Source organism: Falco rusticolus, chromosome 4, assembly GCF_015220075.1.
Source record: "Falco rusticolus isolate bFalRus1 chromosome 4, bFalRus1.pri, whole genome shotgun sequence".
NCBI lineage: Eukaryota > Metazoa > Chordata > Aves > Falconiformes > Falconidae > Falco > Falco rusticolus.
The window spans coordinates 29,259,341-29,286,810 of record NC_051190.1 but is presented as its reverse complement, the minus strand read 5'-3'; the positions used below and the strand labels follow the sequence as shown (position 1 = coordinate 29,286,810).

The 27,470-nt window shown below is 47.8% G+C and overlaps 1 protein-coding gene across 1 annotated transcript; it reads left to right on the top strand.

Moving 5' to 3' along the window:
• Positions 1-52: 52 nt before the first annotated feature.
• LOC119146476 (cytochrome P450 3A29-like) lies at positions 53-13,801 on the top strand. Its single transcript, XM_037384184.1, has 13 exons — positions 53-177; positions 1,168-1,261; positions 2,389-2,441; positions 3,576-3,675; positions 4,085-4,198; positions 4,812-4,900; positions 5,491-5,639; positions 6,128-6,255; positions 6,589-6,673; positions 7,641-7,801; positions 8,013-8,239; positions 9,711-9,873; positions 12,031-13,801. The coding sequence occupies exons 1-13, from the start codon at positions 107-109 to the stop codon at positions 12,124-12,126; spliced, it is 1,530 nt and encodes a 509-aa protein (XP_037240081.1). The 5' UTR covers positions 53-106; the 3' UTR covers positions 12,127-13,801.
• Positions 13,802-27,470: the final 13,669 nt, after the last annotated feature.

The window sequence follows — 27,470 nt, the reverse complement described above, 5'->3', positions numbered from 1 at the left end:
CTGTCATGTGAGCTGGCTGTGCCTAAAGGCCAGGGGGAAAAGGTTCATAAACAGAGGCTGTGGCTTCACAGGAGATAAACGCTCTCAGGGCAGGCTGGGAGACACAATGGATCTCTTGCCAAACTTTTCTTTTGTCACTTGGCTGCTCCTCATCATCTTCCTTAGCCTTCTGGTCCTGTAAGTAGAGGCTGGTCCCCCAGGGTGACAGGGAGGAGCAGAACCCTGTGCCTGCAGCTGGGGAGGGGGTTGAGGCCATCATCCTTGGAATGAAGTGCCCAAGTTCATGAATTAGTGTTAAAAACTCATCCTCAGTTTTCCTGGAGTACCTTTGGGGCAGAGCCAGGGCTCATAAAGGGGGGCTGCAGGGCTCCCCGTGCCCTCCCTGCGCCAGCTGGAGGGGAAGGAGGGAGCTGGGCTGGGGGGGGGAGGGAAGCAGAAGGGAACTTCTTGACTTTCTTGCTTTTCTCAGCAGATCCAAAAGGAAAAGTAACTTCCACATTTGTAACCGCAGCGAGCTCTTGTTGGCTGCAAAGGCGACAGGGTGTCCTTGGGCTCTGCAGGCTGGGAGCAGGGCAGTGGGTGATGTCTGTGTCTGCCTGTGCCAGCAGAAGCCCCCACTTAAATAGTTATGTTGGCAAAATTGCCCTTTTTGCTGATGTCGCTCAGGGGAGCTGTAGTGAGCTATACGGGCAAAAACTTAATTTTGCTGTTGTAATTTATGTCCCTGCAAGGCTGCTGTGCTACTGTGGCTCTACCTGAGCATTGCAGCAGGGCTTTGCAAAGCCAGACACAGGGGCAGGTCTCAGCTGGAGAACCTCATCCCTCTGAGACCTCTCCCCAGTCCCCTGAGCGACAGCTGTCTGATGGGGGGAACTGCATGAGGCCCCCAGGCATGGCCGATGTGCCCAGCGAGCACAGCGAGTTTGCCAAGGCTGGGCTGCAGCTCCTTTCAGCCCTTGTACCAAAATGTACCCCAAATTATCTCAGACCCCGAGTAATCCTGCACTTGCTGCAGGAAGAGAGTATCCTCAGCAGGGCTGCTGCTCCATGATGTCAGCTTTCTCTGGGTAGCAGGAACAAGTTGTTGAAGCTGTTCACTGCGCTCAGTATGAATAATCTTCTCTTTTTCATTGCATAAATGCATCTCACATGCTTTTTGCTTGGCAGCTATGGGATATGGCCTTTCCAGACCTTCAAGAAGCTGGGCATTCCCGGCCCACGGCCTCTGCCATTTTTGGGAACTTTCCTGGCGTACCGGCATGTAAGTACTGGCAGCTGTTGTTCCATATCTGCCTTAGATTCTTACTTGTAGCTGGTGTTGTTTTTTCCATCCTTTGGGCATCTCTTTCCTCTGCCCTTGATTCAGTCGGATGGAAATGATGCTTTCAGGTAGGAAGCTCTTTGGACACACAGAGAACACAAAAATTCAGGTTGGCCTGGATGAGGCGTGCTGTGTTTTTCAACTGCTTTGTAGTTTAAGTTATTAGTTTCTCCCTGGATTTCTACCTGCTCCCCAGCAGCTGAAGTACTGTTGGAAACAAACAAACAAAAAATATTGGACATATGCCTCAGACTTCTAATTTCTGAGACCTGCATGGTTCTTTCTGCTTTTTGTCATGCCTGTGAACAGGCTGAACTAACCCCAGCAATGCCCCATCCAGCCACTTGCTGTTGGGCCAGCCTGAGACTAAGCCAAGACAAATAGATTTCTAAATAAAAAAAAGATATTATCAAGTTACCCAACATTACCAAACAACTAGGTAGTAGCTGGTCCCAGGTACCTGACTGCAAATGGAGAACAAAATGCATTAGCTTCAGCAAAAAAGGTGTTTTACCTTGCGTTTGCTGGGTTTACAGCATGCACACGGTCTCTTACTAATGGTTTAGTTGATGCATGGTGAGTGTTATGTGTCCCATAAGTTTTATCCTTACATGTACTATCAGTTAAAACCTTAAAGGAAACAAAGCAAAACAAAACAAGCCATCATCACTCTGGTTCAGTAACTGCAGTGGAAAATCTCATGAGGACAAGACAATCGCAGCTCTAACTCTTTGAGCTGAAGGTGAAAGGACACCCCGGGATCTAGCCCTGCCTGCTGACTCTGCTCATGCTCAAACTGTGCACCCTGTCAGACCTTCTCTTCCTTACATTTTTAGCTCAGGTTGGCTAGTGGAAGTTGAAAGTTTTTTGGTTTTTTCTTTCTGCTCTATTTTTTCCCTCCAGCACAAGTGTCCCCTAAGTGTCTACGCAACTCTTTTGAGCTGCCATGCACCCCCCAACCTCTGCTGCTTGCAGTGGGTCTGTGGGATGCACCGCTCTGCCAGCTGTGACCGGCTTTCATCGCTCTTCACTGGCAAACTGTTCGTTTCTCCTTTCTTCTTTTGCAGGGAGTCCTGAATTTCGATCAGCTATGCTTTGAAAAGTATGGCAAAATCTGGGGGTGAGTTTCATTCTGCAGAACAAAACTGCCTGTTTGGGGTGCTCCGTGGCCCCAAAATAGAATGGGAAAAGGTATGTTGCTACCGTGTCTCAGCACTGTAATTCCAGCAGTGACGGCTTGGGAAAATCCAGGTTCACCACCGAGAAAGTCTTCCAGCCATCTCTCCAGGGCTTCTCTCCTGCTGGGACTGCAGTACAGCGTGAGGGCTGGGATGGCGGTGGCCAGTTTGGAGGGTCGTTTGTTTGCCTAAGCTTTGAAAATAACCTCCACTGCTCGGTGTCAAACTGAGCCTTGTGCCTTTGAAGCTGCTCTTCTGTCTGTCTGGAGCAGAAAGCAAGCTGCAGGCTGCCACAGTGTTTTTCATCTCGGTCTGGGCTTTTCCCAGAGCTGGGGCAGGAGTTACCTTTCAACCAGCCCCCCACTCCCTGCACAGCGCTGGTTTTGTGCAGGGGCCTCTTATCGTGCTTCTACTGAGAACCTCTCAAACCGAAGCAAAACTGTGCAAAAAAAAAAAATCCTGGGAGGCTTCAGGAAACCTAGCGCATTTTTTCGACAGATTAAATGTTCTCAAGCCTCTTGAAGATGGCAGCTTCCCTCGGCTGTGGCCCAAGGCTCCCTGCCCTTTAGCTCACACCACAGCTTTTAAGTTTTTCTGTCTCTGTTGATTGGAAAATGGAGGAGACAGATGAGTTTTTCCCCTCTCGTTGCCTCATAGGCCAGGCAGGGAAATCTCTTTACCCCACAGGTGGGCTGTTCGGTGTGGATTTATTGACTCCAGCTACCAATTGCAGCAGCAGAGCTCTGACAGCCCAAGTGCGGCGGATCAGTGTCGTGGCACAAGCCGCCTTTTATCTAAACCCACACTGCTTTGGCAACCCTTCATACCACAGACCATTCCTAGAAACGCTCATGCTGTCTGTGTTTGGCACCTTCTTTCCCTTTCTCCTGTTTTACTACATAATAAAACAGCTTCAGCCTCATCCCTTCGGCTGTTTTGTCAGAGGGGACCCAGCTGGCCCAGACCCTTTGGGCTCCAGCAGTCGGTGCGCATGGCTCTGGCCGCAGACAAAGCAGGCTGCTGGCGCTCCAGCTGACCATGAGCGAGGGACTGACCGTGGGTTTCTCTTGGCTTAGGATTTTTGATGGCAGGCAGCCTGTGCTGGCTGTTTTGGACCCCGTCCTCATCAAAAACATCCTGGTGAAAGAGTGCTATACCATTTTCACCAATCGCCGGGTAGGTATCTGGTTCCATGCTTTGCTCTCTGCTCCAGAGCACATGCAGCAAGAAGGAAAGAGTTTCTCCTTGGTTTCTTTATCCTTCTCTGAGCCCTTCAGCAAGTAGTTGTCCTCCATTGTGCAGCGGTTTATTGGTGGTACCAACAACAGAACTCTGCTAGGGGGGGTATAGAGGCCACTCTGGCTTGGACATCAGCCTGGATGTACCCTGGGCTGATGTCTTTATGACTCTTACATTATTGTTTCCATTTCTGTTTGAGGTAGAGCTGGTACAACTTCAGAGGCCACCTCAACACTCTGTGGTGGGGTCTTCTTTTGCATCTCTGTCATGTGGAAGGGGGCTGGAGACCTCCACCCATCTCCCTGTATAACCATGTCCTTTCTGCTGTAACATTCTCCCTGTGCAGAACTTCGGTCTCAACGGGATCCTGGAGTCAGCCCTCTTCAACGCTGAAGATGAGACGTGGAAAAGGATTCGTACTGTGCTGTCCCCAACCTTCACCAGCGGGAAGCTGAAGGAGGTAAAGCAGAGGCCACTGGTGCTTTGCATCAATAACCGGAGGAGGACTAGGCCGTTCCTGAGTGCAGAGCTTCCCCTCAAATTGGGAAGCCACCCCTTTCGTTAAGACCACATCCATCAGCACCCACATCCACCAGCACCTGCACTGTGGGATGCAGTTTGGCACCACAGTGGCTCTCTGTCACCATGGGAGGGGGCCAGGAGAAGGGTGTGGGGGGTGAAATGGCACACATGGTGTTGCAAGCTGAAGCCATTGGCCCTACGATCTGTGTTTTCTTCTTGCTGAGCACATCGCTCAGACTGTGGGTGCCCATTTTCCACACGCTCGGGAGCCATGGTCACTCCCAGCTGGAGTGGATGCTCAGCTGGAATAGGAGCTGCGTGTGGATTTTGGGAGGAGAATGTTGCTCAATCAGTCAGATGAGCTCTGTGGACTGATGATTAAGATGAGAGAAAGCAACGTCTGAGGCCTGGAAATGACACCTTCCCCTTGCCTGCCCTTCCTCCACGTGCCCAAGACTTGGCATGTCGCCGATGGCAGCGTGGAGCTGCCCAGCCTTGTCTGGGGGAGATGCAAGAGTCAACAGCGCCTTCTGCTTCGGTTTGCATTTCAGGTGTTCCCTATCATTAATCACTATGGTGAAAAACTAGTGAAAAACATTGAGAAGAAAGTGGCTAATGATGAGTTCGTGGCCATGAAGGAGTGAGTACCTGTGTGGGGCTGACAGGCAGGGGTTTGTATGGTGTGTTCAGCTTTGGAGAGCCTTTTCCATGCTGTGGCATAGATTCTTTGCCAACTCTGGAGGCAAACTCCATAGCGGTCATGGGCATGGTGTGTTCCTCAGCGGTGGGCTTGCTGTGCTCTGCTCTGCTCAAACGCAGTAGCTGTGCCGTGTTCCCCATTTCATTTTACTGGGGATGCACTTTGATGAAGGAGTAGGGCCCATTCCAGAAGCCCTTCAAGATGTGGTATTTTTGGATGTCATTTAAATCTCTTTTACAGATGGAAATCAGGAATCAGTCTTTGTTACCCTGGAGTGCAGTTCAGTGCTTTCCAACTACAGCCTAGGATTTTGGCACTGAGAAAAATTGGGAGATGAACGCAACTGGGGAAATTTGTGAGAATATAGTGATGGTTACTGCCAAATCAGGACAGGACCTACTATGTTAGGACTCTGCACTGAGTCCTTGATTAAAAGAGATTCCCCTTCTCAAGGATTGTTTGTACATGGGCTCTTACTCACTAACTCAGTTTGGGTTCCTCCCATTCACTCTCTTTTCTTCTCTACCTAGCATTTTTGGAGCCTACAGCATGGACGTGGTGGCCAGCACTTCCTTCAGTGTGAATATTGACTCCATGAGCAACCCCAATGACCCCTTTGTCACCAATATTAAGAAATTTCTCAAATTCAGTTTCCTAGACCCCAAGTTCATATTCTTAGGTATGACACACCTCATCTCATACAGCCCTGAATTGATGTTGGAGGTGGTGACCACCTGCGTTTCCTGGTAGTCCCCTTAGTAGCTTTGAGTCCTCTGTGCCATATGGAAGATGCTCAGCACTTTGCAGGATTAGCTTTACCCTAACAAGATCAGCGGAAATATTTCCTGAGGGAAACCACAGTCAAGGTTTGTATAGCCCATGTGGCTCTTTGCAGCATCCTCCCACAAGCAGAGACATGATGGAGAGCTGCTCTGTCACAGAGAGCTACACTTGGGGTGGCATTGTGGCTATGTAGTGACACAGAGAGGAAATTCTCAGGTGTTATTGAACGCCAGCCATTGTTAGGTAAAAAGAGAACTGAAGGCAAGAAAAAGCAAATTTTTGGGTCAGGATCCAGATTACCTCTCTCCTTTCTATGCTTTGTGCCAGTTTTGAGTTTCTTGGACCCTTTGAGCTAAACTGTGTTGTTCTTTTCTCTCCTTTTAGTGCTGTTTCCCTTCGTTATCCCAGTGCTGGAAAGGATGAATGTCTCTCTCTTACCCTCAGAGGTCACGAACTTTTTCAGCAGCGTCTTCCTAAAAATGAAGAAGGAACGGGAAAAGGGCGGCAGCACGGTAAGTCCTGCCCAGGTGGCCTCTTCTCTTCACTGTGCTGTCCTTCTGAGTGCAGAGGGACCTGGTGGTGTCTTCAGAAGCCGTAGTTTATGGTCAACTCTGCATACCAACTCCCAGCTCAACAAACCTGGGGAGGGCCAGTAACACGCCCTGCCTGAAATTCCACGTGGAGAAAGTATCTGTGTTCGTAGAGGGTCTCCAGCCTGGCCCCCAGCGTGCAGCGAAGCTGTGAGCCCACCGCTGGGGCTGGGAATGGAGCGGGTGTCTCAGCAAGGATTTTGGTTTGCCTCCTCCCCACTCCCATCTGCTCTGACCGCCTCTGTCTCTCCCCAGGACCGGGTGGATTTCCTGCAGCTCATGGTTGACTCGCAGAGCTCACATGACAGCTCCAAGTCTGCCGAGACCAACCTGTACAAATGTATGTCCTGAGATCTGTCCTCCTCTCGGCAGAAAGTGTGGTGGTGCCTCAGGCAGCTGAAGGAAGTAGGAGAGGATTTCAGTCATAATCCTGCAGGAGATCCAAGGTCTCAGTAGTGGGGCTGTAATGATACACTTATCAACCAAATTTAATTTTATCCCATTTCCTGGGATAAATCCTGGGGTCTGTTTGTGCAACAAAGAGCAAACATAGTGAATATCTCCTTATTCCCGTTTCTTATTTTATCTTCTCTGAAGGCCAGCTACGTTGGCTGTATTTCTTAAAGCATACAAAGCACAGATGCTGCATGTACCTTGCTCATCTGTGAGCTCATCTCTGTTCCTCATCCTAGGTAAACTGTTAGATTTAGAAAATAACAGCTCAGCCAAGGCATAGCCCCAGTCTACCAACCTCAATCAAGGCAGGATGCTTATAAACTGCTGAGGTGCCAGGGCGGTGTTTGTACGACACCCTGCACTGCAGGCTGCACCCCAGCAGTGCTCGGATGCTACAGCAGCGCCAGCGTTAAACCCTCTGTTGTCCTTATGGCCACTGCCCCATCATGCTCAGAGCTGCTAACGCCTCAGCAGCATGAGGCTCATGGCAGAGGAGCTGCTGGACATCTCTTCATCACTACCTTTTCCTGGCACGTGCCCCTTTGTTTTTTTTCTTGGTTGTTTTTGTCGGGTTTTTTTGGCTCAGAGCACCATCCCAGAAGACAGCAGAGACTTTCTGAGTCAGGCTTAGGCTGCACACACTTTGATTCTGCTCTTAAAGAAACTAACTGATGTTGACGGCAGTTTTCTGGCCGCACAGCGGTGCCAGATGCCCCGTTGTGGTACTAGAGGGTTAGCAGCGGTTTAGTTATGATCAGCATTACCTAGACTGATGGGTGGGATCCTGAATTCCCAAGGGTTAACGACCATAGTTTTCAGCTTCTTTCATGTGCTTCTCTGCTTCTTTTCAGCATTAAGTGATGAGGAGATTCTGGCCCAAGCTCTTATCTTCGTCTTCGCCGGTTACGAGACCAGCAGCTCCACTCTCAGTTACATATCATATAACCTGGCCACCCACCCTGACGTGCAGCAGCGACTGCAGGAGGAGATCGATGCGAACCTGCCCAACAAGGTAAAGGAGGGTGGGGAGATGCTGGGGTTCATCCCGCCTGTGCCTTGGAGACCCTGAGCCAAAAGCCAGGCTGGAAACAACACGGAGTGGAGGAGGTGCGAGCACTGAGCTCCCCTTCCCCTGGTCTCCCACACCTGAAGGGGAGGCATGGAGGTGGTGCTGGGGATTGACATGTTCACATGTTCACAGCCATCCTGACTCCTCTTCCCAGGCTGCTCCCATGTACAACACCATCATGCAGATGGAGTACCTCGATATGGTGGTGAACGAATCCCTCCGGCTCTTCCCCCCCGTGGGCCGTATTGAGAGGGTCTGCAAAAAGACAGTAGAGCTCAACAGTGTGACTATCCCAAAGGGCATGGTGGTCCTGATCCCCGCCTATGTGCTGCATCGTGACCCGGGATACTGGCCGGAGCCGGAGGAGTTCAGGCCTGAGAGGTGAGGGCTGGAGGGGGGGAATAGCTGCACACTCACCCTTGGCCCTGGGAGTGGAAATGGCAGCACAAGTGGGGAATGCATGATTATAACATTTAAATTAGGCATTTATCATTGTCTGACATCTAGTCCCAGCATTACCGTGAGGGGAGTTTTATGATCTACATCCATAAACTGTGCATGGAATTTAATTAACTGCATTGAAGGGAACGACAGTGAGAGCAGCTCCCAGCAGCTGTAACACTGAGGGGTTTATGGGCAGATATTAAAACCAGAACCATTGGGTGACTGGCACAATGCCGTGCAAATCAGCAGTGGAAGGGCAAAGACAGGGAGGAAATAAAACTTAATTTTTCAACTCAAGTCATGAAACAATCCTTGCTTAGGAGTCTCTGTCGGACCCTGTGAAATGAGGCAATAGCCCACAGCAGACCTGGGGGGCCCTGGACCTGCTGGGCTTCAGGTGGCCACGAAGATGCTGAGGGCTGGTCCAGAGAGAGCAGGACCAGATCTGTGCCCTAGCACCAGGGGTTGCAGTACCCCAGGGAGCTAACCCCGCTGTGGGGATGTGACGACCTTTAGAACAAAACATGGCGCAGTATCAGGCAGAAGTTAGGGAGGGAGATGGGTGCTGCTGAAATCACCTATGGACCTCTATGGTCACCTGGGGTCGAATGCAGAAGGAACCACACAAATAAGGGTACTCTGGCAATGGGCAGGGTACACCAGTTGCTCCAGTAGCTGCATGCTTATGCCAGCTGACAAACCAGGCATGGATAGCTGGACAGGAGCTCTGTAGGGATCACTTGTCTTGCTGGGAGTTCATCAGAGGCATGTGCTGGTGTCTCAGTAGCAAGACACTTCGTGGCTGACTTAGCGTGGCAGAGGTTTGTACCTGGACCTCATGCACCAGGCATGAAAAGCTTTCTGACATGAAAACTACCTGATCACTAAGAAGTGTGACTGAAAATGCTCAGCGACAAATTTCTCTGTGAAGCTGATTGTTCTTCCCTGTTTTTCATGATGAGGAGAGGAATGGCTGGCATGTCTCAAAAGCAACCCTGCCTTTAGTCACGCAGGGGGAGAACGTCTTTGTGTTCGCTCAGTCCTTTGATCTAAAGGGAAGACGTGAAGCTGTAGACCTGTGTGGTTTAGGGTTTGAAATCTGGGTTCAGTTTTTGAGCTGAGAGGGAGTTCTGAGAAAGGAGTCATTATGAAATGCATTAGCATATTGCAGGTATTCCCTGTTCACCTGATGCACCTGGAGAGGCACAACCAACTCCAAGCAGCAGGATAAAAGCAGGAGCATAATGTATCTATTGAGACAGAAATAAGGGGCTTAGCTGGGTTTGTCTAACACGCATAGAAACACAAAAAGCTTTTGCTTTCCTAGACCCCTCATCGCTGCAGACCTGCAAGCTGACACATGCTGGAACAGCAGCTCTTTCTAACTTTTTTTCCTGGTTGTAATCAGGTTCAGCAAAGAGAGCAAAGTGTCTATTGACCCCTACACCTTCCTGCCGTTTGGGGCTGGCCCCAGGAACTGCATAGGAATGAGGTTTGCTCTCCTCATGGTGAAAGTTGCTGTGGTCGTCCTGTTGCAAAACTTCTCATTCAGAACCTGCAAAGACACTCCGGTGAGGATATGGGATGTGTTTCATTATCTGCCCTTTAGTCCCACTGATACGGTCCTGTGCACCTCTCAGGACAAGCAGGGAACTTCCTCTCATGCACATTAAATTCCTCTTTTCCCCGAGGAGTGCAGAGACTTCAGGACTGCTGAACCTTGTCTGCAGACTTGGCTTTTACTACTTCACGCAGAGATCGGGGAGAAAGATTTCACTGTGGATTAGAGTGGCATATGGGAATAACTGTATTTAAATCTCCTCAGTTAATTTAAATGGTTCACCACAAGTTACTGATATATTTTTCTAAGCCTCTACAGAAGCAATTTTAATGTTGGAATACGTCAGGCTGAAATCCCTGCAGTCCTCTGCTTCTCTCTGGAGGCACCGAAGCTCTAGGAGGTGCTTGTTCCCCTGTGCTGCGTGGCCAGGCTGCCTTGGCCTGGCTTAGGAAGACCCTGCTCCAGAGAGCAGGGAGGATATATCCCCCCAGCCACCCCAAAGCTCTGCTTTGCAGCACAGGCATGGCTGCTCTCTGTGAGAGATCCCAAGGCACCAAAATTCATCTCCTGTGGGCCACCAGGCAGCCTCAGAAGGGTGACAATTTCCAAGCAAGCACAATCTGAGCTAAATTTGAATTGGCGACCTGCTCCCCCTTTGAGGTTGTGCAGGATCCCAGCAGGCTTTGGCTTTGCCCAGGATCCCAGTGAACGTGACATGCGGTACTGGTGGGACAGACCCCACAAGCTGGGGCTGTCTGACCCGAAGTCAGTGCCATGGCTGTGGGAAATTCCACGTTAATCAGGCCCTCCCGAAAACACGGCAGCTCCTGGTCGCTCACAGGCGGGTAGCACTGTGGTTGGTGCTGGTTTCCAGCCCCCACCCGGCTTTCTGCACTGACGGCTGCAAAAAGGAGGTGGCACTAATGCATTTCGTTCACGAGGAGAGCTGGAGAAATCAGAGCAAAGGGGGCAGCAAGTGTATTCAAAGGACATTTGTTGTAAGAAACGGAAAAACCCTTATTAAATTATTACTTGGCACAGGTGCTCAGCTGGAAATCTCTGCAGATTCAGATTGCAACTCAACTAGTAACCTGGAGGTGAAAGACTGTAATAGTCCATTAACAATGCAGTGACCTATCCACCCTCCCCCAAGTCTAATGACATTTTTCTAGTCCTCTGCAATCCATAAAATTGATTCTTTTTATAACTGCCTTTAATTAAAAGGAGGCAAGTTAAATATGTATTGTATTATTGGTGCCCATAGGTTTATGGGGCTCTTTCAGCCCTTCTTTCTACAGAAGATGTCATGTACATCAGATCAGAGCAGGAGGGAAAAATCTGTGCTTGAACATCCCTTTGGAATATGGATATGGAAGTTGCAGCCTCCTCTCACTCCTCCGCTGATGGCACATTGGGCTCTGAGCCACATTGCTTAAATTTCCTGAAACAAAGCTTACTGGGATACAAGGATTTTAATGTAGCTTGTCGGGCGGGGGGTGTACCAGCCTTGTCCTGACGGGGAGAAGGAGGGCTGGAATACCAGCAGCATCAAATCGATGGAGGAGACCTGGTAAAACACTCTTCCCTCCCTTGCACAATGACTCCCTCCAACACCTGCTTTCAATGTCCTTTTTATTGAGATTTCCAGCATACCCCATGGGAGCCCTGCGCTTTTCGGTGTGAGGATGCTTTTTCTTTGGTACTCAGTCTGAGCAGCAATCTGAGTTTCATTCTTGCTGGCGAGCTTACTGCTCCTCCAGCTCCCATTACGATCTAGCTCCCCTTAGCGCTGACACTCTTCAGCATTAAACAAAACGGTACTGCGTGCCCCTCCTTAGCTGCAACTCTCCGGATCGATTTTGGCTGCTTTTCCCTCCAGTGTAGTCTGTTGGTCAGTGCACCAAGCTCTTCTGATCATGCCATGCAAAAGTCAGGATTCACTAACCAGTTTATTCAAGAGCTGAGGGCTATGAAACCACAGCTTGTGGGTGTTTTGCACAAGCAACAGTGATAGCTATATGTACACCCGTAAGTTAGGAAATGCATTGAAAACAAGGGGTGACCGAGATGTATGTGGGCTGTAGGGGTCCTGTCGGTGTCATGACTGTATATTTTCCCAGCTGACATGGCAATTTTTTGTGGGTTTTTTTTTTTCCTCCTGCTCAAGATCCCTCTGGTTCTGGATACAAAAGGTATCATGCAACCGAAGAAGCCCATCATCCTGAAGATGGTCCCCAGAGCCCACACTGACCTGGAGAAGTGAAGGAAGCAGGAAGAGCTCAGAGACTTTTGTTTGATGATGCCTCCCCTAACTCTGGAGAGGAGACCCAGACTGATGTGTGTGCTGTCGCATCGTCAGTGGTGTGACCCCCCCCACTTCACAACAGGGCATTAGGGATTTGGCTCAGCATAATTACATGAGCATTATCCTAAAGAACACGAGCCGCAGATCCTGCTGTCCCTGATCACGATAGGCATTTTGCAAGACCATTTGCACTCAAGTTATTTGGGCATTTTTTTCTCTCCCTCTGAAGAGGCACTTTTCTAAGCAATTTGATTCCAGACACTGTCAGTCTCTTCTGGCAGTGTAATTTAAATCAAGATAGGGAGAGCAAATTGCACATAGTTAAGTAATGCTACCATTGCTCCTGTTCCTACTGCCTGCTGGGTGACTCTCTCTGTCTTCTGGTTTTATTCTCCTGGGAATGCAGAGTTGTCCAGGACTATTTCCTCAGCTGTGTGCTATGACCCTAACAAGTGTTAAAATGGTCACATCCTTGCAGGAATGAACGCCTGCAGCAAAGTTTCTGATGATGATTTATTTAGATTTTCTTATGATTTTCGATGGCTTTTGCGTGATTTAGAGTGCAGATGAGTTAACTGGAGGAGCTCAGAGACAAGCAGTTACCCCCAATGGCTGGAGATTTACAGAGTGGGAGAGAAGTGCCCCGCATGTGTTTCTGGGTTGTTTGCTTATTTTACCACAGGCTGCAGCCACCTCCCGTAGAAGGGACTGTCAACACAGCCACCATCTATACTGCTGTCAGGACACTTTTTAGTCTCTGATTGATATTAGGCAATTTTAAGACCAACTTAACTGGATTAAAGGTGCAGGCTGCAGCACTAAGAGCCTTCAGATGTCCTGAAGAACCCTGATCTGGAAGGAAGGTGTTGCCTTTGGCTATTGAGAGCTGGAGAGTCCTGCTAGACTTTGGCATTTTTGTAGATTCTAGAAGACCCGTATGCTCACATTTCACGTTATTCCTCCAGAAACTGGTACTGGAGGGCTAACTGCAATAAAAAGCCTGCTCCCTTCTTCTGTAACTGATGCCAGTCTCCACTCTTTTCTCCGTACACAAGTGAATCCACGTGTAGGTCTCATAAGCCATTGGCCAGACAACGATGTGGTCCCATCACCTCTCCCAGCTGGGCTCCCTGACTTTGACAGGATCCTCAAAGGATCCTCAAAAATCAGTGCCACAGAGTGGAGATAGTTCTCTTTTGCCGTTCTTTCTTCCACTGTCACCTTCTAGCACCACAAATAACTGCGGGTGCGGGTCTTGCTAGTTTCAGCTAAGCGTTTGTCCTTCCATTAGAGGGCTTTGATCCCAGCATCTGCTCCATGCTGCAGACCAGCTCACCTCATACAGGGTTTGAAGTGTTCTCCATGCTCTCCTGAACAGCTCATGCATCTGCTTTGCTTGTACCCTTCCACAGGAGGATGTCTTCTGCTTCCAAGCTGTCAAATTTTGGCACTGGGTGAAATACTTGCATGTGCATACATCCAGCCCAGTCACTACCGTATGCTATTTGGACTCCTGGGAGATGAAAACCCATTATATCCTGAATTAATGCCTATGTGTATCAACAATAGTAAGAGCCGCTTCTGGAAATGCAAAGTTTAAGATTCAACAGTCCAAAATAAATGGCTGAGCAGAGCTGTTGATGGTGTGAAGTGATTCCTATTGCAAAATTGGGCTTAAGAACTTTGCTCACTACATAGCAGTCTTTATATTTCCTTTATATTCTTTTATATAGAGATAGATGTATTATATGTGTGTTATTATTTAGTCTTTTTATACTTTCTTGCTATATATTGTAGGAATTGAGTAGAAAACCCCGAAAGAGACATAATAACCTTTCTGCAGCCGATTAAATTCCCCACTGAAAGACACCCTTGACTGGAAGTGTAGGGGAAGAGTAAGAGTTCAGGCTGCTTCTCTAGAGTCACCAATGAACTGGGTGAGAGGGTTAGAAAATTCCTGCAGCTCAGGCAGCCCCGGCTTCCCCTTCTGCCTTCACATCCTGCAGCACTGCAGCTCCCTTCTGCCACCAACGTACAGAAGTGACAATTCATCTTCCTTTTCAGCTGTTACTGTCCCCTTTTCTAAAGCTGTAGCACTGTATTTGACGGTGATGGTACATCTCAGGGGAGAATGACAAAATATAGAAGCAGTCAGACCCCTGGAGAACAAACAGCCGAGAAGTGCCTGCACTGTCACAGCAGTTCATAAAAAGGGGCATGGAAAATCCTCAGGTCTCTGCCTTGAGAAGTAACCGAGAAGATGAGGGTGACAGTGTCACACACAGTGTCACAGGTCAGGGATGAATTAATAACCTTGCTGGAGCGAAGGCCACAGCTTGCCTGATGGCAGCGAGGGAAGGGGTTCCTCGCCTGTGTTGGAATTAAGCACTCACGCACAAATGTCAACACTACGGAAAACATCCTTCAGGATAATCTCTCTCACAAAACTGCTTAACATTTTGGCAATGTACAGTTCACTTGCAGGTGTCAAAGGATCTCAGCCTCTCTCATCTCTGTTCAAAAGCATCTTCATCTGCCAGTACCCAGCGCTGATGGAACAGGCGAGCGGGCGGCTGTGACGGGCACCACCAACGTACCCACGGAGAGACCAGCCAGGGAATGCACGGCAGTGCTTGATCTCCTGGCACCTGCGTGGGGTTCTGGCAAGGGACAAAACCATGTCGAGGTGTGCCAGATCTCATCTTCATTTTGCTGAATTCAGTTATGCTTGAGAGCCAAAGGTGCACACCTCCGCTGGGCCGGGGCGGGGGGGTTGGGGGGGGGGGGGCGGTGTTTGCCATCAGTTTGGCTTTGTGGAGTGGCTGGGTGGGACCTTGCCATGGGGAATTGCTCAGCGCTGTGAGCTTTGCAGCAGGCACAGGGCATGGGACACTGTTTCTTGGCTTTATTCTAGACTGAGCAGCTATCTGGGGGTTGTTCTATGGTAACCCTCTCTGGTCCGATTTCTAGAGTTAATGAGCGTGCACCACTCCCCCCAGAGCCAGAGGGAAAAAAAGCTGTGCTCTTCAACAGCTGTGTGCCTCAGTTTACCTGCATGTAAAATCTGTTTAAAAGCTATTTATAGTTAGGCAATAGTGAATTTTGGCATGCATCCACCTTATACCATGCTTCGAGCCAGATCACAGCAAGGTCACAAAGTGAGCAAAGGGGTTTCCTTTTGGAGGAGTCTAAATGTGCTTTAGGAGCTCATCTAACTTGCTGCAGCTGCTGACAGCTTGAAGCGAGTCCTCTAATCCCCCTAAAAAATATATAGGATGAATATAAGGCCCTCAGCATCAGCTCCTTTGCACATCCCCCTCCTATAGCACAGCACTGTTTCCTAATGCAAACATAGCAGCAGCTCCTTCTGTAAGGATAGCCCACCATCAAGTTACATCATTCAGATCTGGCCCCATTCACTTGTGCTTTAATTATTTAGGCTTGTTTCAAGCAAGAGCACCCACTTGCACTTAACATGGTGCTCACTCGTTGCAGTGATATCGCTGCCGGGCTTGACGTAAGCTCGAGCTCTTTGCTGGCTCTCAGTCCTCTCCCATCGCTGTGCAAGCTGGTGAGAGGAGGGTCCCTGGGCCAGTCCTGGGAAGAATGGCTGTGCCTGCCACAATTTGCAAGACACTTAGAGCTTTCCTGACCCTGACCCAGGCTTGCATAGAGGTTGTCCATATTATTGCTGCTGGTGCTTTACTGGACCCACTGCTGAAGAGAGACAGGCCTCCAGACACCCTTATTGAATGCTCGATTCGGTTAAAATCGATGAAATAATCAGCCCACAGAGTCCGCTCAAAGGTCAGGAAGCAGTGATTTTCTCCTGCAGCAGCTTTGGTCCTGTGCTTTTGCTTTAGTGTGAGGATTGCAAGCAAAAGCACTTCAGTGGGTAAGTTATAAAAGTGTTATGACTGCTGGTATTAAGCTGACAGGCTAATGTAACAAGTGCATAACAAGGTCTCCTAAAATAGAGAGGTAAATTCTTTGCAGCGCTCATTTCCTGGACAACTCAAAAAACGAGCTGGTGATGGACACGGCACTGGCTGGGCTGGAGTCCTGAAAGACAAAATGCAGAAGAGTCTCAAAGAGGAGCCCAGCAGCATGGAGGAGGTAGAGGATGCCAGGTGAAGGGGGTGCTGGACCACAGGAACAGGACCAGGTGGGGACAACCCCTTTTTCTCACCCCATTCCACCTGACAGCCCCAGATTTCACACACACACGGCTGCTCCCCATTTGCCTGTCACACAGGGATGGGTCCGTGGCTCCTCAGTCCCACGTGTGCCAGCAGCAGTCATCTGCAGAGTCAAAGGACACAGCAATGGAAGGACCCATCTTTACTTTCTAATCGCTCCAGCACACATACACTACCAGCTGGACACACGACATACTGTGAACTGAATTTGCAGAAACACTTTGATCTTTCGTTTTTAAGCCCAGTGACTCAATCCCCCACAGAGCTAAGGTAAACGGCTGTGATGCTTCTTCGGCGGATTCAAGTTTTCAAGTCTAACAGCAGTCATTTAACCACGCTTTTAAAGTTCATATCATTTGAATGTCATATGTCAAACTGATGCTACTTCCACTGAAGGCAAATAGATGTTTATTCCCCTCGCAGCTGGCCAGCAGTCTGACATTCATTATTGAATCCTTGCAGCTGCCAGGGTTTGAGGCTACCTGTAGGAGTGTGTCTATCAAAGCCTCCCACCTCTTAAGGGTTATTCTCTGTAATATCAGCTCATATGTTTTAGTTCAGGCTCATTTTACAGCTGCCATAGGACTGCAGTTGGTTTTTCCCTGACATCTGGGCAAGGTCAGGCACTGGGTTTTGCCCATTCCCTCCAAAATTATGTTGTTACCTCATTTTTCATGGCTCCTCCTGGGTTCAGACTCGCTGTCACTGTGCGCCAGCCCCCAAGTGATGTGAATGTTTCTCTGCTTGGTCTTAAATGGCTGTGGGCAGCAGCCAGCCCACAGGACCACGGTGCTGGTGGCCCAGCCGCAGCACCTTGATGCCGCTCTAGCCCTCCCTGGGGCCAGCACTGCAAATTCTGTTTCTGGGGAGTAAGTTCATGCATGAAATATGTGATATTTTGTAGCTTACTGGGCATTAAAATGTTCAACCGGCAGCAGAGGAGTTTACAGAAGAAAAAAAAAGACAACAGAGATGATCAGATTAGTTTGCATTTGAACGTTGCCCTGAATGTCACAGAGCAATTTACACCTGTACGAAGTCTGCAGAGTTATATTGAATCAGACCTGGAGCATTTTACAGCCACTTTGCATGAACATAAATGATAACATAAGGTGCAAAGGAAACAGCCAGCCGGACAATTACAGAGCATCTTCACACGCCTTATTAATCCTCATTACAGCCCTCTGTGCTGAGGCTCAGCATCCTCCCTTCTCTGACAAGGGCCAGTGAGGCTGTGGAGACAATTTAGCCACGTGCCAAACGTGCGGTGTCTGGCTGCTGGTATCAACATGCCCTTGGTCCTGGGGAGCTGGATGCTCCTTGCCAGTGATGCATCTTGCTAAATTACAGTGATGGGAATCTCAGCTGCCCCTCCTGTCCTACCAGGCTTCTGAGAAATATGTGATGTTATGCTCAACAATATGTCTGTCTTTTTGTCTTGGTGTTTTGTGGGGGTTTTTTTCCCTAAAGCTTACCTTCATAGGTATCTCAGGAACAGGGGGGGGAAAGATGATGTTCATCTGAAAGACCACAAGCCCAGTTCCTTGCCTGTGCGGTTACGCCCATGAAACAGGTCTGGGTGCTGTGTGTGCGTGCAGGGTCGTGAGCCTCGAGACACAAGGAAATGGGCTAAAACAGGATTATTCAGCCACTCTCGGAGTGAGAGGCTAGAAGCGCTGCCAGCACGTGTCTGAGCTGTGCCTGTGCACTCAGGTTAATGACCCAATACAGAGCTGCCAGCATCGCTCTGTATCTACAGTAACATTTCACGAGCGGTACGATTGTTTGCTGTAGCTCTCACATTTATGTCTGATGTTGAAACTCCTTAGAAGAGAGCAGCTACCCAGGGTTTCTCAGCAGTGCCAGAACTCTCACCTGTTTCCCACACGGAGCCTCCTCCTTCCAAGCTGGTAGACCTGAACTTTTCCCGCTGAAGATGACAAGAAAGACATGGTGGGTGTTGAGCTATGCAGGCATGAGACAGCCTGAAGAGTCAGACCAGTGGTACACAGTTGGGAGATTGGCTGTCTAATGTTCTTTCTGGGAATCTTATTAATGTTATCTTATTATTTCATAATAGATATAACCCATGTGGTAGTGCTGGCAGGCTGTAATTGGGCCTTGCCAGGGAATTACTCATATTTTTCATTCTTGAAGGAATGAAGAGCATATTCGGTTATGCTAACGACCTCATTTGTGTGGATTCCATTCACTTGATATGTCTCGCTCATGAACTATTACAGCGAGAGTGATGATTTCTTAGCCAAAGTAAACGTCGAGGTGTCTCAAAGCAGATGCTCTCCTCTCCAGATGCTGAACGGATTCCTCTGCCGTGTTTGCCTCTCCTCCAGCAGCTGCAGACTCGCCCAAAGGTGTTCTTTTTGCACAACGTGTTTTGCTGATGGTGAGGTACATCTTTCCCTCTCAGTGTCTTGGGGTACTGTGAGAGACGTAGAGCTCTTTGAAACAGGGCAGGGGAAGTATTTGCTATCTCTTGCTGCTCTATAAATCCTTTCTGCCTATTTAGTCACCCTTGTTTGGGCCTTGGGCCTTTTGGGTGGCTTGTAAAACATTACAAGAAGTTGAGTGTCTATCCAAGTTCTTAGCTGAGGGGTTTTTTAACTCTCCACAGGGTATAAATGATAGTTTCAGCCATGGAGAACCTTCCTCTCCATATTTACAATTACTCTTCTTTGTGCACATATCAAAGCACAAGCCACATATCCTCGTCAATAAAAGCCCTTTCTAATTCTTTTTTATCCTCCCCAGGGGACCCCTTAGAGCCCTGTGGAACCTCGAGCAGCCCTTTAATTCCTCCTGCTTTGGTCCTTGCCACTGCTTGGGGCCTGTTGTTGTAGCAGCTACGCCGGCTGTGAAAAATGCTGCTCCTTAATCGAGCCGAGCGGTGGCGGCTGAAAGACACAAAGCGTTACCTGCCCATGGGGACCCAGCGCGCCACCCGCTTCTGCAGCGTTAGCAAAAATGTTTCCATGCATTTGTTTGTAAAACGTCTTTATCCAGCCAGGAGAAATGTCCCTTGAAGTGATCTAACCAAATAAATAAATAACAGTCAAAGACAATGCGGGGGGGGGCGGGGGGAAGGGGAAGTTTCTAGAGGGAAATAAGTGATGGATTGGAAGAGATTTGAGGCTGTTGTGTCGTACAACTCGGTGCGCAATGTGACAGGCAAGAGTCCTCGCTGTGCTGCATCCTGGCACCTTCCATTTTAAATGAAGTCCTGAAAAATGCTGATTTAAAAGGGTTTAAGAAACAGAATAAAACAGCCTGATGTACACTGTGGACATTAGATCTTTTTTCATAATATATCTGCTGGTAGCCGTATCAAAATAAAGCTCCTCGGCCAAGGTGCAGGAGGGATGCCTGAGCTACCAGAGGTTTTTCAGTGCGTTCAGGCACACATCTGAGCAAAGAGAGGAATTATTTTACTTTTTACATATAATAATAACAAAGAGCAGGAATCTTGACCTGGAATTTGTCTTTGCTTTCCAAAAGCATCCCTGAGCAGTCTACGGAGACCAGAGGAAAATGTTGATTAATACCACCATTAATGAAAATAAACACGGGCTAAAATTCCAAGCGCTGTGCTTGCTTCTCAAAGCATCCAGGGATAGCAACAGATGCAATAAAGCAGAAATCCACTTTGGTGGCCAAGGGATAACATTTCCTACTTCAGATTCAAGCCATGGAGGGGGGGCGGCCAACGTACCACCCATAGCAGAGCAGCCCATGACCCTGAAGCTCTCTCATACATTTGAAAAGCCATCTCAGAAATGCAGCAGACTTGAACACTCCCGAGGGCAGCTTCCCAGCCCCTGCAAAGGGACTCATATCATTTACTGACCTGCATGGGACCTGGATGCTGTTCATGTGTATGTGCATTGGCTTTTTCCATCTGCGTATTTATCTCATTGATTTGAGCAAAGGAATTACAGGATTGAAAGAAAATTAATAGTTCCTTGCCCAGCCAGATTCTTATTTTGATTTGTTCCATTCTTGTCACTTTGAGTGAACTAAATAATTAATCATGTTACTGAAAATAATTAGGGCTAATATCACACAGATTACACTAGCCAGTTCTAACAATAATGTTGGTTAAAACATCTAAATAACCTGATATTTAATTATAGTCTGGCTTGTTTAGTGATGTACAGGTTTGGGGCTTTCTCTCACTCCAAATTTTGGCCAGCTACATTGAATAAATAAGAACTTTTTATAGCTGGTGTTCAAATTACCAAATACTTGCCTAAAGCAATCCCATTGATCAAGTGTATCATTTTTAATACAAATGTTTTTATTAGGACTCTTTGTTCAAGATAAATGAAGGATCAAATTAAATGGAGATTGGATGGGGTAGGAAATGCTGCAGCTGGATAATTTCAGCCACTGAGGCTGAACATTTCTTTCAAATGATGAGAAGTCATCAGCTAAGTCTTAATATAAAACACACACACATGGAGGCATCTCTGTATTGTTTCCTCTCATTGCTGCGACACACTTTATATGAAACATATTTGCGTTTTGTAGGACAGGCTGCAAACCCATCACCTCACTGCAACTAAAAGAGACTGAGATTTTATTCTGGCCAGAATTAGGTATGCTATCAAAATACCAGCATGCACCAAAACCCTCTTCCCACTCCCTCATTTTTCATCCACATTCTGCTGCCCCTGTTACCACTCAGCAAAACTCCTTGCACAGCTCTGCTCTTAACCCAAACATCTCCTTTGCAACCAGAACAGGGCAACCATTTTCCTCTTTTTAGGAAGAAAAACCACTCGAAGAGAGCCAGCACGAATATTCAACTGTTCTAGCATTCATGGTAGCATAGCAGGAGCTGGACATGATCAAGAGTTTATCCATGACCAGCCAGTGGAAAATGACCATGTGAGTGAAATGCTGTTACTTTTATTTTTATGTATATGCATATAGATATAGATAGATATAGATATATATACACACACACACATACTTTTTAATCCAGACCAAATTAGGACAGCTATTTGGCATAACATTTTTTTGGCTGCTATGTAGAGCTGTAGATATTAAGTAGTTGCTTTCTGAAACAACTCTCCTTTCTCTGCATCCCGCTCCCAGAGCAACGTGTAAAGTGTTTGCTGATACAGGAATTACAGATGTTGGAGGAGCTGCAATAAAACCTCCCAAGATTTACATCTCCTCCGTGAGGCTTCTCTGCGGGCTGACTTCACAGGGAGAGTTTTTACAGGCATTCAGGATCCTTTTAAATGTATCTCCAGAGGCATTTGCAATAATCGGAGGAAATCCCTTGAAGCCCATCAGATAAAATACACAGAGTTAGGAAGGGAACGCGGAGGTCAGTTAGTCCCCATGGACAAACTATTTTTGACTTGTTCAGGGACACAAAGCCAAGTTTCCAACTCATGCTGAGTGCCGGCTTCATGAAGACCTCCAGATGCTTGCAGCCTCACCCCAGGTCCAGTTTGGGCTGGCTTACAGAATGAAAATAAAATTAAATCTCCCAAAACTGGTGGGTTTCTTCTTAATTTGGGGTAGAGAGGAAATTTCAGCTCTTAGACCCGGATCCAACCACACCTAATGCCTGTCCCAGTGCTCCATTGATGTGCCAGGCTGGTGCTTCAAGCAGGGAAATACGCAGCACAGCTTTTAGAGAGAATTATTACTTTATTCATTACTTCAGTGCAAGAAGTAATGAGCCCAGGTGGAATTACAAGTGGTAATGAAAAACAGAGACTTGTTTTTCTCAGGTATCATTTGTGGCCACTTCAACTATATGTATTATGTACTTGTACATGCTTATACATATTTATATGTGTGCAAGTACCTGTACATGTACCACGTATATATGACAAAGATACAAAGGATTACAGATATATATATGTTTGTCATGTTACATCCCTATTTTGGAGCTGCAGGCTTTGGGTTGTGAAGGCTTGTATTTTGCTTTTATGCTGTGGCAAATAATAGCTTATTGCCCTCATCATAAGGTTTAAAACCTGTGACAATTACATTTGCTGAAGGAAGCTCTAACTTCACTTTGGAAAACTGCAGTGTATTGGCCCAAGGTGTATTTTGTCCAGAAGAGCTGCAGCCATTGTAAGAAAAACAAGCGAACAATCAAATTTATGAGTTATAGTTAAAGAGATGGGGAATGAGAGCAAATTAACCCCTTTACGCTGTAGCCAAGGCCACAGCACAAGGACATCGCCGCTGCCTGCCCAGGAAAGTGAGGAATGACAGCAACAGAGTGTATCGGTAATGGGTAACTTGGTACGAGGCAAGCAATTTAATTTCTATAGGGAGCCCAGTGACTGAAAGCAGCACTAATGCTGATTAATCCGTGCCCACCCCACCCCCCACCTTTTCTGTCCCTAATTTCTCAGTGCTCAGTGCTCTTTCCTCCTTTCAGTGATTCCCACCGTGCAGGTACATAAGGCACCTCATGTACCTACGCTGAACACATGTAAAATCCCTCCGATTATGCTATTGCCTTTATTAGCCTGTGTGACAGTTTATACCACTGTGTTTATCTCTGCTGATTCTAAAACAACGTATATAGTTCATTTAATTACTATTTTAGTAATTTACCACAAGAAAATCTAGATTTTTCATCAGACTTTCGGGGTTGGTGTTTTTTCAGGTGGGATTTTGCAGCCTTGCATCCCTGTTTGGTTCCCAGGACCGTTCTCAGAGGACAGGATCTGATGGGACACACATTCTTCCCTGCTTCTTTTCTCAGTCAGGTATAAGCACAGGTAAACTCAAAGGGGAGAAAAGTTCGTGCTCCCCACAACTGTCCTTATTTTAGGAAAGCTGACCTGGCTTGACTTCAGGAGGCTTGTTTGTTTCGGTTTTGTTTGGTAGATAATCTGATTTCAGGGAGAGAAAAGCATGCTCTAAGTTTAGACACTACCCAGGTTTGGCCACCCAAACAACATAAGAGCTCTTCGACTCTTTTCTGTGTTGGGAAAGCTCAGTTAAGTGCAATGTCCCGCCTCTGCCTCCTGCATCTCCTGGAAAAGCCATGGAAGTGAGTCATGGATTGCTTCATCCAGCAAGACCTTTATTGACTGCTGCTATTGCGAAAAGAGATTTCCCCATCTGCGGCAGCAGCTGGGCTGCTGTGTGTGGCTGAAACTGCCTGTGAAAGCAGAGGATATCTGGGAGACACGCTGATCCAGCACACTTTCAGGCAGGAATGCATCTGAGGACAGAGTTTGGCAGCGAAAACTGAAAAAGGGAAAGTGTGCAGAAGTTGCAGGAACAAAATCCTGATTTTTCACATATTGCCTTCAAAAGGAGAGTGATATTTCTGGGGAAATGCCAGGATTTTCAGTACCTGGTTTTCTTTTCTGACTTTCAGAGAGGCCTGCCCAATGGGATAGTGGTGAAGTTTGATTGATTTGTTTAGAGAAAAAGTGTTCCCAATTGCCAAGGAGGCTGGGCTGTGTATGCTGGTTAAGAGCAGGCACTACTTCTGAGCACCTGCGTTCACGGGCATTAATAATAATGTGCTGTGCTTTAACCCCAGCCAGCAACTCAGCCCCACACCGCCGCTCGCCCGCTCCCCTCCACTGGGATGGGGGAGAGAATCAAAAGGGTAAAAGTAAGAAAACTCATGGGTTGAGATACAGACAGTTTGGTAGGTAAGGCAGAAGCCACGCCTGCAAGCAAACAAACCCAGGAATTAATTCATCACTTCCCATGGGCAGGCAGGTGTTCAGCCATCCCCAGGAAAGCCAGGCTCCATCACGTGTAACGGTGACTTGGGAAGGCAAACGCCATCACTCCAAACATCCACCCCTTCCTTCTTCTTCCCCCAGCTTTATATGCTGAGCACGGTGCCGTATGGTCTGGGACATCCCTCGGGTCAGCTGGGGTCAGCTGTACCGGCCGTGTCCCCCAGCCTGCTCGCTGGTGGGGTGAGGAGCAGAAATGCCCTTGGCTCCGTGTAAGCCCTGCTCAGCAGGAACTGAAACATCCCTCTGTTATCAACACTGCTTCCAGCACAAATCCAGAACACAGCCCCACGCTCGCTACTGTGAAGAAAATTAACTCTAACCCAGGCAAAACCAGCACCTAATAATACTACTAATAACAGAGCTAACAGAACTTCTCCTTAGGATAGAACAATTTTTAAAAGTACATGGTTTAAGGCAAAATAGTTCTGACTTCTGCCTGAGGTTATGGACATGAACTCTAGCTGGTCAAAGAAAGACAGTAAACTCATGGTCAACTGGTGTCAAAGAGATGGCTGGGAAGGGGGAGAACCTCCTGTTGGCCAAGAGGTTGTAAACTCTTGCACAGAGGAGCAGTGTCTTGGAGGACTGAGGATCAGCCAGGTCGCATGGGAGGCCAATGGACCTCAGACTTGGTCATTGCTGTCATGAGAAGCACAGTATCAGTGCTGCTGAGGTTGGGTTTACATCTGACTTCAGCTGGAGCAGGATCAAGGACTTCATTATTCAGCATCCACTCCATCTGCTTTCCTGAAAATGTGTGCAAAGATTAAACATGACAAGGAATTTGTTTCCAAGAGACTGATATTTTGGGATGGATTAAGAAACCCTCCTTTTCCTGGAGACTGAGGCAGGCTGGCTCTGCCTCTCAGCTCTGGTCTCCTCCATGCTGGCCAGTACCACAGCAGAACAGAAAATGGTATCACAACCCTCATGGCTTTTGGAGTTTATGTCTCTCCTTTTCCTACAGACCCCTTCAAGCTGAAAGAAGACAAGTTCATCAGATGTCATCTCAAGAATATCCATCTGCATCCAGGCATCCTGTGTGAGAAATGACTTGTCGGGCAATACTAGGGCCGGTGTTCACCTGTACTGATACATCTCCTGTCAGCGTCCACACCCCCGTTGACAAATTGAATTTCACCTTGATTTCATCTTTCCAGCTAACACAGATTAACTGGGAGCTGTGTAGAAATTTTTTTGTTTGTTTTTTTTGCTTTGAAAGCATGCAGAAGGAGCAATCCTACAGATGTTGTCTGAGAAAATCCTGCCCTCCTGGTAAGCGGCCCAGATCAATGTATTGCTGGAAACAGAGACACCAGAGGTACCAGCACCTCCTCTAAGGTTTTGAGCACAGTAAATGTAAACACCTGTGTTATTACAGTGTTTTAATACTGTTTTCATGCCTCCCAATCAGCATCTCCTCCAGGGTTATTGTCTCCATCTTTTCTCATTCAGCCTGGCATGGTTGGCTAAGATACTTCTTGAAGTGACTCTAGGAGATCTCTGAACATCTATCGTGGCCTTGTGTGTGAGGCAAAGACAGCCAGTCCACCGCTCAGGCGGGCAGGAATAGAGCCGGTGGCTTCAGATCCTGGAAGAAAACCACCTGTATTACACTGTACTCAGTACATATGGCTGTGTACACATACACCGGTGAGAAGAGATCATTCCTTCTCACTCTGTTCAGAGAAAAAGACGTAGGAAATGGAGGCTGTGATGAGATAAATGGCTATTATGAGGTATAGGCATTTTTAATTAGCTCCTGCAGACCGCACCACACTGCTAATGAGCTCTTGCCAAGTTTCATGCGATTCGTCTTTACTTTTTGTAACTCTGTAATAGTAACAATATAATCATTTTCTATAATAACCATGATAAACCCCAGATAATCCTTCTGTAACTCCTGCATAAGCTTCACATAATTAAATCAGTTGGTGCAACGTTCTTGGTCTAAGGCATGGATGAATATAGCACAGCTCTGCTACCCAACGAAGAGGACAATGTGCAGAGCATAGTCCCCACGTCCTCCTACCCCTAGAGCTGGATAAATCCAGTGTAAGACTGGAATAGGGTTAAAAAGGAAGATGGTCGTGTTTGGATCTCAGATTAGCCCACGATTGCCAAAGCGGAGGCCAGAATATTACCAAAGCAGTGAATGTGGTCCTGAGGGAAGACCGTAATTTGTGTTTGGTGGGTTGGCAAACAGGCAGCTGCTGGGCTCCCAAAGCAGAGCCTGGGTGGGTGGGGAGGTGTGAGAAGGGAGGAGGGGAATAGACATCACAGGAGTCCCACTTTCATCTGCCCTTTGAAAGAAGGGGGAGTATTTCTCAGCACTGCCGAGAATGCAATTTAGATAAATAGCTGGCAGCTCCTATGAAGAGTTTATCCAGCTTGTTATCTTTCACTGGTCTGCTCTGATTGATGTACCCCAGGTGGTGTCATACGTGCTTCTTCTTTTCTTCCTTTTTCTTTTAGGTAGGAGACACGTTTTCCGATAATTACTCTTCTTACAAGAATTTCTCATGCAAAAGTATATACACATTCCAAAGGAACAGCCTCTGCGCTCGAGTTGGGTGAACAATTGCAGATCTGCTGTCCTCCCTCCAGGAGCCTGGTGGTGATGAAGCCTTTTGTGATAGTGCCTTTAGATAGGAACCTAGCTTCTCGCTTTCCTGACTCATGTTTAAGCCTGCACAGTTTATTGTCAACTGTAAGAAATTTACCCTTGGGCAGAGAAAGGCAGCTGCCACCCACAGCAGTGCCGCAGACTTGATTCCTGCAAGGACTTCCGAGCATAGCTGTGGGAGAGCAAAGGCATCCCAGACAGTCCTGCCACACATCCCCATCCCACAATTTCACGGTCAACAGAGGTGGGGAGATCAACAGAGGTGAGTGAGCATCCAAAATCCTCCTCATACATTCCCTGGGTAGCAATTAGTGCTACAGTGTGGCCCAGCTAATGTGACAAACCTCAGTTTAGGACAGTGGCATGGAGGAAGGTGAACTTGTAACACAAACCTGCTTTGGCTCTCCAACAGCCCCTGTGCTCCCAAGCACCAAGATGTGCACACAGGTGGTTCAGGGTTATTTGTGCTGACATGGAGGGCATGGGCTGCTGGCTGCTGCCTCCTCCTTGCACTCTCCTGGGGCCAGCGACCTTCTGCTGCGTTTCAGATGAGCATTTTGTACCCATTAGGAGCTGACAGTGATTGGGATGTTTTGTCTCTCCATCTCCTACACCCACACACAAGTCATTAAGTAACTCCTCTGCTTTGTATCCCTGTCCCCAGTCACCTGTAATGGCTTCATTCATCAGCCTGCTCTTGTTTTGGCTGTGTTTTAG

Bases quoted from the DNA above. Each gene is read 5' to 3' on its own strand.
- LOC119146476 (XM_037384184.1), top strand. From the start codon at position 107: ATGGATCTCTTGCCAAACTTTTCTTTTGTCACTTGGCTGCTCCTCATC. The intron at 4,901-5,490 runs GTGAGTACCTGT...TTCTCTACCTAG, and splicing joins GAGTTCGTGGCCATGAAGGA to CATTTTTGGAGCCTACAGCA. The intron at 6,256-6,588 runs GTAAGTCCTGCC...GTCTCTCCCCAG, and splicing joins GGGAAAAGGGCGGCAGCACG to GACCGGGTGGATTTCCTGCA.